Source organism: Mastacembelus armatus, chromosome 18 (genome assembly GCF_900324485.2).
Source record: "Mastacembelus armatus chromosome 18, fMasArm1.2, whole genome shotgun sequence".
In the NCBI taxonomy this organism is placed as follows: Eukaryota; Metazoa; Chordata; class Actinopteri; order Synbranchiformes; family Mastacembelidae; genus Mastacembelus; species Mastacembelus armatus.
The window spans coordinates 14,565,177-14,583,398 of NC_046650.1; the positions used below are offsets into that span (position 1 = coordinate 14,565,177).

An 18,222-nucleotide genomic window follows, 5' to 3' on the forward strand; every position below is an offset into this window, starting at 1 on the left:
ACAGTGTTATTTTTTTTTTTTTTTTGTGGAAGGTCCCTCACTCATTGTGAACAAAAAAATCTCCTTTAACATATCCTGTCTCTCGCACCTGCAGGTGATTGAGTTCGACGACGGCTCTGGTTCAGTGCTAAGAATTCAGCCATTGCGCACGCCCCGAGACGAAGCCATATATGAATGCGTTGCCTCCAACAGTGTTGGAGAGACGAGCGCTACTACCAGACTCACTGTTTTACGTGGTACGTCCTTCTGAGCAACCCCAAAAGAAAAGCAAAACAAACACACACACACACCGCTAGCATGCCCCTTTTGTCTCATCTAACCCAGGTAAGCCTGTGTTTTTACTTGTTCTATGTCTGTCCTCTTTTCATTGTATCATTGTTTCACATCACAGTCAAACCCAATTTGGCTCTGGTTACACTCATGTTGTGTATTCTAACTTGATAAGATTTAGTCCATTAGCCGTTTACCCAAGTAAGTTTCCGTTTCTAAGTGACTTAAGTCATTTGCATACAGATTCCCGACACAATAATTAAGATGCCAGTTAAATTATGCAAATAGCCATCTATTCCTAGCCTGCAGTGTTTTAATGGAAAAGCTCAGCAATAATTTTGAAATCAGTCATTTTTCATCTCTGTACTTCAGCTTTGATATTCATTTAACCATGAGGAAAATGCAGTGTGTTCTCATGTGGTTCAAAAGCATATACTGTTTATGGTAATATTGCAGCCACAGGCTGACCAGTGGCCATTAATAGCCAGCACTCCTCTGCACAAACATGTAACTATCCAGGTGGAAAAGGTCAGCCACTTTGTTTACTTCCATTGAGCAGTGAGAATAAAAGTCAGATGACAAATACCAAGTTGGTTGACAGTGGCTCTTTTATAATAAGCACTGAGCAAAATTTTATCTTGATTACACACAACATTCCATTCAAAGGCAAATATGTGTGGCCCTGAGCTCAAAAGACTGTGTAATATCTCTCTAAAACATGACTTGTTTGGTTGTGAATGGAGAAAAAGGCTTTAAAAAAAAAAAAAAAAAAGCTTTGGGCTCCCTCAATGAGGTGTGCTCCATTATGTGCCACAATTACACAACATGGCAAATGAGTTCCTATTGAGAGGGGTGCTTCCATCCTATAGAAAAAAAGCTGGCTCTGCGAGTCTCTGAAGACCCCCCTCCTTCCCTGCTTCTTATCTCACCAATGAGCCAACAAAAAGCCCTTTGCACGGTCTCCAGAGGCCAATTCAAAGAGAAAGGTGGCACGTTCATATGCTGCTCTCTCCTGTTTACTTTGGAACAGAAAGCACAATATTGCATGTGTGAGTGTGCGTATGCACACTCACACATGCAATATTGTGCAGACTTGCTCTTCCCTTTCCCTCTCGCTCTGTCTCTACCTATTTTCCCCCTTCACACATGCATGTGCACAAACACACATGAATAGGTAGCTGAGGGATGGGTAGAAGCTGTTCTTCCCAGCTCCATGGCCTAGCATTACCATGTTTATTACCATTTCCATTTTGCTGTGCTGCTTGCTCTCCTTTCCCATAAATGTTCTGAAGGTGAGTAGAGGCCTATCACAGACCACAAAAAAAAAAAAAAAAAGAAATAATTCTCTTTCTCAGCTTTGGTGCAAATACAAAGGTATGCTCTTTGTCCTCACACTGCCTGCCTACTTTGCATACAAATATCCACATGAATTAGGAAATAATCTGCAAGATTTGTGTATAAAGTTAAGTGAATTTCACGATTCCCTCTGTCATTATTTGCTATGACACAGCAACGTTAAGCTCGGCAGAGATTCAATGTATACCTAGCTCGAGCATTTAAATTGCTACATATCTGCTAGACCTGGTCTTAGAGAAAATATAGTTAAGCAAAATGGTTTTGCTGATTTTTTTAAAATTTTTTCCCCCTTTTGGCTGCTCCCATTAAGGGTCGCCACAGCAGATTAATTGATCCTCATGTTTGACTTGGCACAAGTTTTCTGACGCAACCCTCTCGTTTAATTGGGCTTAGGACCGGCACTAAGACTGCACTAGCTTGTGCAATGGCCCCTGGTCTTGAAAGACTCGCATCTCGCATCCAAGAACTAACAAGGCCCAGCCCTGCTTAGCTTGCGAGATCTGACGGGATCAGGCACTCGCAGGACAGTATGGCCACAAATATGGCAGAGATTATTTCAAGTAAAATTTCACCGTGCATACGTCAATAATACAGCCAAACTAATGTTATTAGTTATTCAAGCCTTATTCAAAGATGCAAGGATGACATCAGGGAGCATTTCTGTTCTCCTTAGACCATTTCTGCAAAGACGTACTAAACTTGCAGAAAAGTGTGCCATGCAGCATTGGACAGAAAACAAATAAGAAAACAAAGATAAGTGCTACTATACCAGGTCTAATACATATAAAGTGACTGTTCATTTAGTTCATTTGGGCTCCAATGGTCTGTGGAAATGACTGCAAAGCATCTGTTGTGGGAAGTCACTATAGGGGGCAATGCCTAATTCCATGAAGAAAAAGCACATTGTTTTAATTGTCATGCTATGCACAGAGGGGACTCGAGGTGGCAAATTCCAAGTACAGGAGAAATTAGTATTCGGACAAGCCTCCAACTTGATGGGAAGTGCCATTAGTAATGAACGTCCAGGTCTAGAGAAGCGATTTGCATGCAGATGACCCCTAAAATGTAATGTCAAATCTGCCAAGCCACATCATAAGGTATGCGTTTCCTTATTGCACTCGCACCCTGTTTTGATTAAGTTTGAGATAATCTGACTTATATGCAACTCATGTCTTTGAATTAAGATTAGCTTGATTTGCTGAGTAATTAAGAATGACAGGAAGGAACTGAGAAATGAAACAGCACATTTTCTGTGTCATGGCTGGAATGTGATTTTAGTGAAGTGGTATTTAATCTAATTTTTGACTATGCTGCTGCAAACTATTACACATTTACACTCATACTTATAGAGCCTCTAACAAGAATCTTCCAATTAATGTTAGCATCATTAGAAATCTTTAGAAACAAAATACCATAGCCATAACACCTTAGACAGTCTAGACTATCTGTTAGCAGTAGATCCAGCAGAATGATATGTGCATTTCGATGTTGCACTTCATGACTCAGGCATGATTAAGGATTTATATTGCACCCTTATACTCTCATTATACTGTCAACAGCCATTTCCTGCGCTCCACACAAAGCGTGCAAACTCATGCAGCTGTGCACAACTTGACACTGGGAGCAGAAAATGGGAAGCTGCTCTCCTGTGACAGAAAAACAGAATGCATCATTTTCATTTCCATGGGACGGTGCAATGGTCAAAGCTGTGTAGGTTAGAAATTTACACATACAATGAAAGAGTAGCTACATGATCAGTGATCATTCATAGACTGAACACACTCAGCTCCTTGTCATTGTTTTCAGAAAAATGATTTGTACACCAGAAGCTACTTAATTTATATTCTAAGCTGGCTTAACTGATATCTATAAATTGCTCATCAATGCAAACAGTGTGGTTTTTGCCACTAAGCAAAAACTGCTGTTTATTTTTATTCCTAGGTACTGTTAGCATTTATGTGTCCATGCACCATTTTCTCAGTGTGTGATGCCGTCCTATGGAGAGAGAGATGAACAAAAGCTGGTCTGCATGCTCAAATTGCCTCCGAAGATAAAAGCTGTGTCAGCTGTCTTGGACTATCAGAGCAAGGGATGCAGTGGGGCTAAAGCTAGTGACCATTGTAAAATTACTGTGCTTATAATCAGCGGCTTGCAAAAAGGAGAGGAGGGGGCAGCTACCACACAATTCTCTGGTTACTGGCAGGCGCTCTATAGATGTGAAGACCTGGGCTGCCACATGGAACGCTCAATTTTGTTAGAAAAATACATTTTCCTCCAAGAAATAGTGCTGTGGGAATATGCTGACTCACTTTAGACATTTCTTTAATACAAATGGATATTTTAAACATATTTGGAGCTGCATTTTGAGTTCTGAAGGAACTGTGTAACCAAAATAGCTGTTCTGCTATGAAGCACAATTGATACGGATTTATCCTCCTACACTATGTACTGTATATTTCACTGGTGCTACTGTTTAAAGAGGTAATCATATAGATAAGCAGTAAAATATTTTTTCCTCTCCCACCTCAGCATGATGGGATAAATAATGACTGAGTGCAAACAACTTCAGACATTCATTTTCCTTCAGGTCGATTATTGCTTGGGATTTGGCCAATACTAATGCTATTCGTCCCTCGATTCCCAACTTCACTTTCTCATATGTCACAAAAATTAAGCACATGATGACAAGTTATTCATTACAGTAATTAAAAAGATGGAGTTGACTGCCCTCACAGAAACCGAGCTCCCTACAGAAAAAAAAAATAAACATAAATCAACCCCATACCTCCTTATATCTTACTGCGTGCTTAATCGTGGAAGACAATCAGTATCTGCATAGCATGCAGGATGATTTAAGACAAAACCACTGCCAACAGGATGAATGTTAGACTTTACAGTCTGCATAGCATGTTTTAAAAAAAAAAAAAAGGCTAGAGCTACACAGGCACTCGGATTGCACTTTGAACATGATAGATAACTCTTCATGTGCTGTGGCTCTGTATTTGTTTTAATAAAAGTAAACACAGCCTCCTGAATTAATAATTATTGATTCAGACAAATGAGCTGCGTGTTTTCCCCTGCACTGGCCTTAGATGCCACTCCATACTGATATCACAGCAGTGGCAGCATCATTAGGTAGTCAGTGATGGTAAAATGCTAATTGTTTCTCACGTTTCACTGACATACAACAGTTAATAAAATATGGTAAAGCAGTTTGACACTTGAACAATGTCTCACAATGAATCAAAATATTTAACCTCCATAAAGCTGTTTCAGCACCTGAATGTCATCAACCTCATGAAATTGGAAATTATTGCAGAACTGTTGGACTGCATTAGTTTTCACTAGGCCACTTAATAAACCGCCAACTAATAGTAAATGGCAGAACGTAACACATTTTTATTAAGGGATACTCTGTTGGCTGGACTATATGTGACACAAGGTCATATAATGAGGGGTGTTTAAGTCTAAGCCAGGTAATCGAGGGATGCTAATGTTGGTAGCTTTGATCTCAGCTGCACTCAGAAGTCATTTTCTGTTAGATTAATTGGGTGCTGCAGGGTCATCCCTAATGCATCTAATGATCTTCAGAAACTTTTCGAGCTGTGTAAAGCTGCTCCTTAATTACAACCCGGCAACTTTAGACTGAGAAAAAGTGATGTGGCTAGAATAGATTTTTGCTTGTAAGTAGTTGTCCATGCATTATTACCTTCAGCACAGCAAAGATGAGCGCAGTGACTAATTAGATATTTCATGACTGCATGAAGGGAAATAGGGACAAAAAGTAACATATTCTCAAAGTTTAATCAGCTTTAAACCTGGCTGTCAAATCTCAAAACCTGTTGACTAAATACAGTAATTTCAAAAGAAAACTATGGCACCCCCCAGCCTACTGTAACATCCATCGTGTCCTAAAGTCACTTTTGGAGAAAATGCCTATTTGCTAAATTAGCCTGATATAACCCATTTTCCATTAGGGTTCTTTGTGAGCCACAAGGTCTTCTCTGCAGGATGTCAGCAAGCATGAATAATCTCTATACTCCCCACTCCTGTAGCAAGCTTTTAGCTATATAAATTATTGAAATGGATGGTGCTAGGTTTTCCCTTTCTCAGGAGGAAGTGAACTTGTATCAAGTTGGTTTCCTCAGACATTTATACTGCATGTGTCCCTGAGTACTCATCTGAGTGTGATGATCCCGTGTTCAAATGGAAGATTCCTGAGCCATGACCCATAAAAGTACCTGCCCCTGTCATGCACAAAATGCTAAAAGTGATTAAAGTTCAGAGGATTTTGAGGAGACATTCATACAACTGATGGGATGCTTTTTCGCTAGTAAAGTAATACACACCTCCACATACACACATGCACTGTCCTATAGGTTTTTTTTCCCCCTCAACAGGTTTCCATTCACAGGTTGATGTAAATACACAGACTTCCTGCACTGTTGACAAAATACGCCACGATATTAAAAAACCTCCGCTTAATCAAACTGACCGCTTGCTTCTGAAAGTATATTACATGAAGCTTAATGAAGCAGCTTAATATCTTACAGTTTTGCCTTCTGTCTTTTTTCCTGCGTGGTAGGAAGACTCACCTGGTTGCTGATACTCTCCTAAGTCCCTGCTGGCTCTAGCTTCTGGTCTTGGCCTTTAACAGCTGTCCCTACACAGAGAAAACAAATGAATCCATTTAAATAGCTCAGTTTTACTTTTAAAAAATGTTGAGACCGACAAGTTAATGCACCATGGAACACAAAGATATACTTTTATTATTAACTTTAAAACATTACACATCACACAGTCATCCCAAGTGGGCGGTAAAAGGTAAATATACAATGAAAAAGCCTGAAACACAAAAATTAACAGATGTCTGCTAGTATATGCTTCAAAGTGACAGAAGCGTCGGTGATGATGGGGGCGTCTCTAAGGAGAAGGTAGTGTGCAGTTGTTTATGTATTTGCTGCCAGGTCCTTCTTTATTTGTGAATGCTCAATGCACTCAAGAGGATCAAATGAAGGTTGATGGATTGTTAACAAGAACGTAGGACAAAAAAGAAGAGGCTTCCTAAGGTGCATTTCATGATGTGAGATGATGAGAGGGAATAAGCAACATTCATTTTAGCTGTGTTTGGCAAATAACTCAAAGCATTGTCAAATAGTTCTGTCCCACCTCCTTCAAATGTTACTAATAATAAAAAAAAAAAAACGACGACATGACAAGAGCAGTTTTTTGTTCTTTCCCCATCTCTAAATTAATGGGCCACTGTTTTCAGAAGTAAATAGAAGCATTGCTCAAGGTAACAACCAGCAAATGGAATATGCAAAGTTAAATCCTGAAAGGGAGGGGGGGGACAAGACAGGATACAAAGAGACTCTGGGAGAATCTTTAACATCAAGCATTGTTTTAAGATGAAGTCAGTGAGTCAGGCAAATGTAAAAGGCAATGATTGTAGGTAGAGGAGGTGTTGAAATCTCTCTGTCTCTCTCCACCTACCCCCTAGGTGATCTTTACTCGGAACAGTACATCTGGCTGAGATGAAGTGTAGTCTGTAAAGCTAGAAGAGGAGGGGGGCATCTGAATGCAAAAGGAGCTTTGTGCCTGGCTTCCTGCCTGCCTTGCTGCTTGCCCAGCCAGGCCTGTAGAGAAAGGCCCCCTCTCCGCTCTTCCTGCTTCATCTCTCCTTTTCATCTCCCTCTTTACCCATCCATTTTTGCACTACCCCTAAGGGGCATCCGACACTAACACTCTCTCTGCTTTCATTCTCTTCCTCCCACTCCTTTCGCTTATGTTGTAAATGGAGGAATATCACAGCTAATCCGTCATGTTTATGAATGACACGGGGCCTAGGGAGAGTTGGGGCACCCTGCCAGAAGTGGCGTACATCTCTGTTGCATGCCCTCTGCTTGGCTGATCCAATCTGCCCCAGCAGCGATGGCCATAAAAAATGTCTATGGGGATGACAAGCTTGGAGGAACACTAGGTGGGGTCATTTAAAAGCATAACTCCAACCATTTCTGACCTGGATCATGTTTCCACACCACTTTCTGTTAAATTCTCCCCAAATTTCCAAACAAAATTCCAACAACTGCTTCTCTTTAGTGACGCCCTCCATATAGGAAGCAGTGGACTCTCTAATCTCAAATACAATTTAAGAATATCAAGCAATATGGCTGATCCCTTTGAAGGAATACAGGTGGGGTGTGAGGGAAAACCGTAAAAATATTTAATTTGACACTATTTTTATATGTGGCCCACAAATGAAAATGTACTGGTGAGAAGACATTTTTAAGTACTTAAAACGTCAGGTAGAACTTAATGAATGAAATGTTCTACCATGACATCAGTAGGGTTGAAAGAGTTTTACAACTAGTTCTCCAATGTCATTCTGAAAGAGAAACAGCTCAGACTGTTCATCTGTGAAGGTTTATCTTTGGGGAAAAAGGCCTGATGATTAATTGACTCTACACTGTTTCCTCATAATCTCACACATTAGTTGAGGGTTTTAATGACAAATAAGCAGCATTCAATTAATTACACACACTCAAAGAGGATTTATGGAAGAAACAATCAGCACAGGGCAAAGAGGGAAGGGATGCTATTTTTCACTGAGACAGAGTGCCATGAACCCTGGGTTCAGAGAGCTTTCCGCACCTTCACCACCTCCTCCTCCTACATTTCGTTCCAACTTTCATCATCATAGGAGTTTTAAAGAAAACATTTCACAATTCATTCCTGCTCTGCTCCTTCAGGGACCAAGGGCAAAATAAAATTTTAGTGGATACTAAGTTTCTTCTTGCCCGCCCTCAGATATGACAGTTTTCTTGGTTTTCCTCAAAAAGACTGTATTTGTTCAGCAAATTGCTGAACTACTTTTGCTGAATTACTTTTAGAATATATTTTAGAGGGAGCAAGCCAGGATAACTTTTTCTTCCTTTGTGTTTAGTTCAGGTGACACTGTTCTCCCTTAATAAACCTAATTATTGTATCCATGACAACAAAGGTCCAGTACACCTGCTGACAGGGGCATATATGGTCATTAAGGTTGAAGGACTTGCTGTTGAACAGAGTGGTCCCTCTCAAAAGCACATTAACACAAATTGGAATTAGCGGTTTTGAGCCAAGTGTGGCACATTCAGTAATATTCATTAGGAAGCTCTGCAACTGTAGAATCAACCAAAGAATTAAAGTGAAGCATATTCAATTTTACTGCTGCTTTTTGCTGCAATTATTTTGTTTTTCTTTGAGTATAGTTTCTTGATATATGCAGTACATCTACAGACAAGTGCAGAATTAAATTAGGTTGACCAAAGACAGAGTACGCATTCTATAGATTTTTATTATGAAGACTGAAACCTACATTTGAGACTAATGAATCAGGGGCTTTCATTGTAAACGTGAATTCTCCAGAGATCTGCTACATCCAGATCCTGCACAGACTCGTAAAACTACACTGGAAAGTAGTCGTGCCTTGCTACTTAATGTTTTCTGTTTGGCGCACACAGAACTGCATCCGTAGGTATAGCATTTGGATGTGATCTCATTTTTGAGCCCCTGAGGAGTCTCGTCAAGTCTGGATACAGATGCATGTCATTTTTTAAAAAACTATCTGAGGGCTGACTCTATGCTCACTAGCTAGTGAACCTTTAAAGAACAACTCAGGCGACTGTGTGCTTTATTAAATGGAAGTACTGAATATTTTGTTTTCCATTATTGGATTACTTAAGCAATATCTATCCAGTGCAGGTGCCAGGGGGCTTAATTGGGAAATCTGGCTCAAAGGAAGCTTTAGGGGAAAACCTAATCTTATTTAGCCTGGACAACATATATGCCAAACAGCACTGGGATGTATCTTTGAGATAATTGCAGGCTTTGGATTCTTTGAGGGCATTTAGAGAAAACGTAGACATCTCAATTAGCCATGTCTTCTTTTTGCTGAGTAATGACGCACATTTTCTTCTATACTCTGCATCCTTCCCTGACTTGTTGCCTTCGTTGTAATAATACCTACTGTATCTCTGCCAGTCATGAGTGATACTTTCTAACCTTAATGTTAAAGATGTAATGTAGCTCCCGTATGAACCAGTGTGAAAGGTTTATCATTGAAAATAGAAAATACAAGATACTAGCTACAAGCTAAAGAAAATATTACAGTGTCCTACCTCTGTGGTCAAAAATTAATGTCGGGACAAGTTTCACCTTTGCAAAAGTTTATGGGCAGAATGATGGATGCAGTGTTGAGTAAAGCAACTCCGTCTAAGTCCAAGTTTGAGATAGTTTAACCAAGCTGCAGGTGGCTGATAAAGCAAAGTGTGTGCTCAGACTTAAAACCTGTCAGTCACCAGATGCTAGATTGTAACAGTACACCTTTTTACCACAGCGCACCTTGTAAGTAAAGCAAGGAAATCAACAGTGATGTGGCTGCAAGTGGTGAAACGGGAAGAGGGAAAGAAGGAAAATAGAACAGATGCCGTCATAGGATTGGCACAAAATGGAAATGCTGCCTGTCTTTGTTAATCAAGAGCTCTTACGTTTGGTTGAGTAATTTTGTTTGTGTGAAAACAAAAGCATAATTAACAGTTCCCTCTCCCATGCCAAAGGGAAAAAAAAAATAATTGAATACGTCAGTTGAATGGGAGCCAAACAGAACATTTTGCTGAAGAGGATTCAGGTCGTCTCTGAACGGATGTATTAACTAGGCTTGCAGCAAATTTTTCAGAACTGTAAACAAATTATACTGGACAATGTTTGTGTGTTAATGTGTTCCAAATCAACAACCTCATTTTGGAAGAAAAGACCCAAATGATGATGAGGAAACTAAACACTACTCCTGTATAAGACAATTCTGGTTTACTGTTATGAAAATGTGTATGTTACTCCTTAACATGCTTCATCTTTCACTTTAAATTGCACAGATGGAATATCCATTGATCACACTTCAGTATTTCATATATAATATATATATATATATATATATATATATGATAGCATAGACTATAAATCAGTCTAATTAATATGTAATGTATTACCAAGCAATGAAACAAGTCTAAACTCTGTGAATAAGCAGAAGAGCTGTATGAGCAACATGATTAGCAGCCTAACCCTGCTAAATGCTCCCATCTTCCTTCTCACTACTTTTGGATTTTTGCTCTGCTGCGGTGGGAAAAAAGGGTTTAGCACACACTGCTGAGAAAAATAAGCACTGCTGTCACACTCAATTGATAATGTTCTTCTTTTTTTTTGTGCAAACTCAAATCTTATCTGGGGAAGAGTAGCCAGAACCAGATTAATTGTGAAATCTCTACAACAAAGAAAAAAGAATCAAATGTAAGAAGGCCCTACTTGAAGACATCTGCCCCAAATTACAACACTTCCATAATCCAGCATCTTGACCTCAAGAGGGATTCCCTCCCAACAATACATTTTGACACACACATTCTCCACCACACTACCACAGCAAGTGACCTGTGACAGCCTCTTTGAGAAGATTGTATCCACTCAAATACGTCCAACAAATATATCTTATTATGGTCTGCAGGGATTTTCCCTTAAGAATAACCTCAACCGTGGGGTGAAACGTCTTGTTCCGCTTGGGAAGAAAAGGGCTGGACCAAATCCAATCCTTGTGCAGCAACCGCGGAACTAAAGCCAGAATGTGACCAGAAAGGTTGATGTTTTTATGGCTTCACTTGGAAAGTCCGGAGTAATAAAAGCTTATTCTTGTTTAGAACCCAAATGTGATTACAGCAGCATTAAGCATCAACAGTTCACTTCAGAAACATGATAATAAACATTAATAATAACCAATACTGTTTTTAATGAAGAATGTTATTTTGTATAATATCCCCAGAGCACAGCATCATTACAGAGATAAAAATGTCAAACTGACTCCAGTAAAACAGTAACACTGTAAAAGTACATGAAATGAATGTAGGCTATGAGTTGATCTGACACCACCATCTAACTGCAATACTCTGTTGAAAGCCCACGCTCTCTATACAGTTTACAGTTGCTTATGTTTCTCTTCAGGTGCTATGCAGGAAAACCAGACCTGTCTATTAATTCAGATGTTGGGAGTCAACGTTGCACATCTGTTTACATTTGAGAGTGTTAGACTCAAGCGGACATCCTGGTTTTAAATCTATTGTGTGGTTCCCTTATCTTTCTAATGAATTCCAGTCCACAGATCTAACTGCATCGGTCCTGTAACACTTTACAGACATCACCCCAGACTGCACGGACTTGTGTGTCCGTGCCTTGGTGAAACACAGTAACTTGAGCAAAAATGTAAACAGTAAGTGATCACATTTGAATGGTACCTTTATCTGTTGAGACTCAATTAGGCTTATTTAATTAGAGCCTAAACAAGGGGGATATTACTTTAGTTTGTCACTCGAGTCATTACACCACAGCAGGTGAGTAGTTTACTTTGAACAGTGTGTGTGTATATGGGTAACAACTGCAGTATGACGACAAATTGTGCTGAATTTATGCTGCACTCAAGTAACATTTTGGAAATGGTCATTGTTGTCATACACGACAAATGTGAATGTATTTGTGCTTGTATTTTTATACAAATGATCAATAGATATAATCTGCTAATGGGCTGAGTTTATGCCCAGTGGCCTTATGTCTTCAGCAAAAATCTGCTCACTGTGGTACTTTCTGAGCCAATGTCCTTTTTATCCCTCTCCCATACTTGGCACCACACACTCATATGGCCTGATATCTGGCAGTGGCTAATGTGTGCAAATTGTCATTGGGGGTCTTTTTATATCAAGCACCACTGCTCAGCATTTCTCTAGAAGGTGACTTCAGCATTTCTCTCACTTCCATCTCATTTAGTGTGTAGATCCATTGTTGAATATACAGTATGGTTTTGTGAAGCAGGGACTGCCCTTGTATTAGACTGTCCTTGAGATTGCAGTTCTCTGTGAGGTAGAATAAAGCAGTAAGGAAAAATTATAAAACTTTTTTTTTTTTTAAATCACCTTTTGACTTTCATATAGTGTACTATTATACTAGTACTAATACCCACTGTATTGAATGTCATGTTCAAACATATTACACTGCAAACACATTTAAAAACAAAGCGCTATAAATGCATGCAGCTCAGTTCCTAAAGACGTAACAAATTAGCTGATAATTTATCTAATCACAAGTCAAAACCAACCTCTTGACTGTTCGCAGAACCGCAAACAAAGCACTGGGGAAAAACTGCTAGCCACTTGGCTCCTGGCTGATTAATTATGTCAAACTTTACTTTAACAGTTTGTCAATAACCCAACTTCTCCAAAAACGTACAAGAAACATGTTGTGGCTCAAATTAAATAGTGGTTAATCTGATTTCATTTTGGTCTCTTGGCCTTGTAAGGAACAGCAGCTCTGTTGATGCAAGTTGTTAATCACGGCACGAGCTAGCAAATGTTTCCAATTTCCCTCCTTTAATTTATTATCACAATGGTAATTCACTTTGTGAAGTAAATGATGGTATAGCTGAGCGTTGGAAGGAGCATGAAAATATCACAGCACTTGTGTTCCTTATTCTGTTTGTTGCAAGGAAAGTTTTTAGATACCTCATGGTTGATGTCATTACTTTGTGGCCATACTAGATGAGCACCAGTGCACAAAGCAGCTGTAAATTACATTTATGGGCTAAACAAGAATGTATTCAAAAGGCCAGAAACCTTTGTAACAGATCATTAATTTTAAACCCACTGCCTTGAGTCATATCAGTTGCCTGCACTGAATTTACAGGTTATATAACGTAACTCTCACATTGTGTAAAAGGGGAAGATGGGTTCAGTGAAAGTGCCCTATGCACACTTGAACAAGGCTCATTGTATGTTTTTTATTTATATTTTTTTTCCACAAAGTTACTGAATCATGTTGTACTTGATGTAAATCAGACATAAAGCTTGTGATTTTATTGCCCAACCCTTTTACAGGAAAAGTTATCGTGATAATTAAGGCCGCACAATTAACAATTATAAACAATTGTTGTCCTGCATCTCCTCCTCCTCTCCTTAGGGCTGTATAACCACGGCTATTACGTACTCTGAACAAATTGGGGCTTTTAAAGGACAGCTAAATTATGAGCTCTTGAGCACTTTGTTTTAGAATACATTGCAATTTCACACAAGTTGCAATTTGACAGGAGTTGCTTTTTACTTCGCATGAATTGTCATATCCAATTAGTATTTTCAACATGCATCCCTGCTCCTCGGCCTGCTTTTGGCTATTGTGTTTGATCAGGTATACTTTTTGACGCTCTGTGGAATCGACTAATTGTCTGTTCGACCTTGAACAGGCTGAGGGGAGCCTGGACACAAGCTACCTTGTAAAATTAATTTCTTTCCCTCCTCCTCCTCGTCTTTTCTCTATTTGAATGAGCATATTTGGAAGTCCAGTTTACGCAGTAGACTGTTCATTTCTTGGTATATATTAGCATGGTGCGATAAAGTATAATTTTTTGACAACCAACCTTTTTTCTGTTATTGTTACTGCTATAAAATGCAATGCAAGGTCATCACAGTGTGTTTCTTCTGCGAAATGTGCTGACCACAAAAGGTTTGACATATTGTATATGTAAATATCTGAGCGCTTGTTAAATCTCTGCATTGATTGTAAGTGTTACAATGAAAAACAGAAAACCAGGCACCGTATTCACACTAAAGAGAAATAATTTATCTGCTTTCTCAATTTTGTTTCACACTGAGGATGCCGTTTTAAATCAGAAAGCTAGTGAAGTTCTTGTAACCTATTACATTTACATCTGAAGTTAATCCAATACAATACACTGCCATAAACAGTGTGACCACAGACAAGTATGAGCAGTGGTCAGAATAATGTGTTTACAAGGACAACAAGCAGAAATGACCATTTCTCCATGTTTTGCCCTGGAATTGGTTCTGTCCTTGAGCATAACTTCCCTATTTTAACTATGATTTCAACTGTGTTACTGAGAATTTACTAAGTGGTTGTTATTATAACGGGCAGTACATCAATTTTGTGTGTAGGACAAGCATAGTGCCAGATATGTACACATTTTCAAAAAGCATATAGCCTGAGGTTCTCTCATGTTAATGGCCAATAAAAGGGCTAAAGATAATGTACATGATATACTATACACCATGTCGTAGTACATACAGTGATTAAGTATAAATGGATGCACTGGCAAAGATGTTCTGTGCGTGTTGATAAGATACATTATTTTAAGACTGGAATTAATTAAACTAATTTTCAAAAACTTATGAGAATGCTGCTGAAGAACATGCAACAAACAGTTCAGGCAGGGACATGGAGTTGCATCAGAAAGTTTTGCAGTTCAGTCTGAAGTCACTCATTTGTAATACAGTCTATTTCGGAGATTTATCCATTGAGGTGGTTTCTCATGCCAGATACCCAAAAGCATTGTTGGAAGGCGGCCATGATTGGCGTGTGTGCAGGCAATGGCATCTCAAAGCTGTTTCCAGACTGATGTCTCCTCATGAAAATTTAATGAAGAAAGTGCTTCCAAAAAGGTGCAGTTTGCAGGAGCAACAGAAGACACTAATTAGTCATATCACAGCAGGGAAAGGAAAACTTAAAGGTGCACATAAACCTCATTGGCATTCAATATAAGCGGGTCTTGTTTTGCAGATTAACACTTAGCTAACATTGCGAAAAAGCATATGGGGGCCTTATGGTGTATGGAGTGTTCCACTCTGCACCCTCTCACTAGCTGCAAGCCAAAAACACTTCCTGTTCAGAGCTGTGAGCTTCAGACAAATCTGCTCCAGGCTTAGCTTTTTTCTTTGTTTTGCCAAAGGAGCATGTTTGGAGCAAAGAGCAATGTGAGATATCTTTTCCTCAGATCTCAAACAGCAGAAAAAATGTAACCCACCGTTGTTCAGTCGGTTAGTTAGAGCACCGGCAGGACCAGGCAGCTGATACAACACAGGGCCACCTACCATCATCAAAGATCACAACTCTACCTCTCCTGCACACAGCTACCATTCCTTCTTTTCTGTCACTAAAGAAAGACTTTGACATGTCCTCTTTTTTTGCTTCCAAATGTTTTAAGGTAAAACCACTTTTAAAGGGCTTTGGAAATGTTTCCTTTACTGAGAGTATCAACAGTAGAACAAGAAAATCCTACTCCATCCTACTTGAATGTCTTACTAAACATTTGCGTCTACTCTCACTCCTCACTGGCAAAGGGTTTGAGGAGGACCGGGGACTAGCTCGTCTGTTAATGTCTCTCATCTATTTCCAGAGGACCAGCTGCCCCCTGGTTTCCCCACAATAGACATGGGTCCACAGCTGAAAGTGGTGGAGCGAACACGCACTGCCACCATGCTCTGTGCTGCCAGTGGCAACCCAGACCCAGACATCTCCTGGTTCAAAGACTTCCTCCCCGTCAACACCACCAACAACAATGGACGCATTAAGCAGCTCAGATCAGGTAGGTTTCCTCGGCTGCTCCCCTTAATTCAAAACAGGGAGTTTGTTTTCCTGTTTGCCTCTATCTGATCTACTCCCCCTGATGTCTCCTCTGTTCTGTCATCTTCTCCTTCCTCCCATAATTTAACTTCTCATTTGGCTTTTAATTTTGTAGGTAATGGCATTGTTTCTACTATTTCCTGTCCTCTACTCTGTGTGCCCTGGTGTGTTTTGTCTGTATATGTGTCTCCCTTTGTCTTCCAGTGTTGTCATGGGCTGTTGGGATTGTTCCCCCTCTGTGTTTGCTGGCTTTTGCCCCAACTTCTGCCCCCATTGCTCACTGCTGTGACTTTTTACAATTAATTATTTTTGCTGTTTCGTGTTGATTTCCTTTCAATTGCATTGGTGCAGAATTTTTGGATACATTCTCTCCATGTCATTTTTTTTCCTTTATTTGTTTTAATTAGTTAACATTCAACATTCGGCTTCATTCGGAATCTCCTCAGGATTGTATATGGTTTTAAAACAAGGAAACATGCAGAAAAGCAAATCAATCATTACTGTGCATTTATTGAAATTTCACTACGGGGGTGTTTAAATCTCCCTTCTATAAATATTTGCTTTGGATAAAAACTTTATTTAGGCGTAAAAATACATGGATTCTGGACACTAATCAGCCACAGTAGTGTGTAAGACTTCATGATGCTTTCCCTTTCCCCCTTGATTCTTTGGATTTACAGCCCCTGCTTTAACATATAAATGCCACCTTTTTTTTTTTTTGCCTGACATATACCATAATATACTCATTCGCCTGAATATCAACAATTTGATTTCAGTATCTTAAAACAGAGAGATGGCTCTATTTCCTAAAAATGCAGCTTTATGTGCCAGCTAACAGCCACACATTAGCACAACTACTTGTATGTTTGACCACCTGTCTTCACAGATTTCACAGCTGTCCTTTGTTAAACCATCTTGTTAACTTTACTTCCTTGCTGAGTTGTTTAACAGAACTGTGTAAAATTAACCCATATTTCCAATGTGCGACTTTGGTTCACATAGAGTTGATAAAGCATTAACGAAACCTTGTTAACTCAACTTACTTAAGAAAATATAATCATATTCTTATGCTGTCTTTCTTCTCTCTATATTTTTAAATCTACAGAATCCTTTGGTAAGTGCTTAGCTCTAAAGCACACATCACTCCCCACTAATTTTCCATGTTTCCAACAACTATTAAAATGCATGGCATGCATTTTACTAACAGATAGTTTAGTTTTAGGGCTACTAGAGACACACACACACACACACTTCCCTCACCCCACAGTATCAAGTGTCCTACCACTTCTAGATATAGTATCACTTTTATCCAGGGATTTTAATCTCCAAACATAAGATTTGTATTGTCATATACTGACCTGGCTATTGACCTGTCCTCACATGTTTGTTACTTACTCACTGAACAACCACTCACTCACTCACGTATTTCACTTTGTGTTAATTAACACCAGGGCATAGGTATGGGCATTTCAAGAACTTTAGGGAGGTGACCAGCTCAGGTCAAGCAAAGGGATCTTAAAGTTTTTATTTTTTATTTTTCAAATATGTTTGTTCACAACCTCATACACAAAGTCCTCAAAGTCTTTCCCTTCAGTAGATGGTCTTCAGAAGCCATTGCCACTTCCAAAAAGGCACCTCCCCGTGGTACATCAATGTACAAGTTCTTCTCTCTGACCAATGACTTTTCTATGATGAACCCTGTCTTTCTTTGCCAGTAAAGTAGAGAAAAGTTCTTATTCTCTTTCTCTCTCCTTTTTCTTTCCTCTAATTCCTTTATTTACGTACCCTGTTAAATCTAATTTGATTCTTCTTCCAAAGCCCCCAGCCTCTATCTACTCGTACTAATGCTTCTTCTTTCTAATCTTATTTGCATTCATATTATCCACCCAGGTGGTACACCAATAAGAGGTAAGAGTGCTGAACTGATGTTCACAGAATGAAATTAATACAAATTCATTCTTGCTGTCAACCCATCCATTCACTTGAATCACCTCCATTTATGTCCTGTTTACCAAGACCAAATCCCATTACGTTCATACGGACCTTCCTTCTTATTTGTCCTGTTTGGTTGACTAAGTTCGCATACCATCTTTTTTGTCTATGCTTTATTTACTC

At 39.3% G+C, this 18,222-nt stretch overlaps 1 protein-coding gene across 5 annotated transcripts in view; it reads left to right on the top strand.

The window, feature by feature from the left end:
* Window positions 1-18,222, top strand: part of LOC113136086 (receptor-type tyrosine-protein phosphatase delta) — a 312,879-nt gene that overhangs the window by 251,418 nt on the left and 43,239 nt on the right. For 3 of the 5 annotated variants that reach the window (XM_026316545.1, XM_026316554.1, XM_026316560.1), the window contains exons 12-13: window positions 95-236; window positions 15,881-16,069. In XM_026316545.1, the coding sequence (XP_026172330.1) occupies window positions 95-236; window positions 15,881-16,069 (331 nt within the window). Of the gene's footprint in view, window positions 1-94; window positions 237-15,880; window positions 16,070-17,212; window positions 17,222-18,222 lie in introns of all 5 variants that reach the window. The other 2 variants (XM_026316526.1, XM_026316536.1) reach the window with 1 other exon arrangement.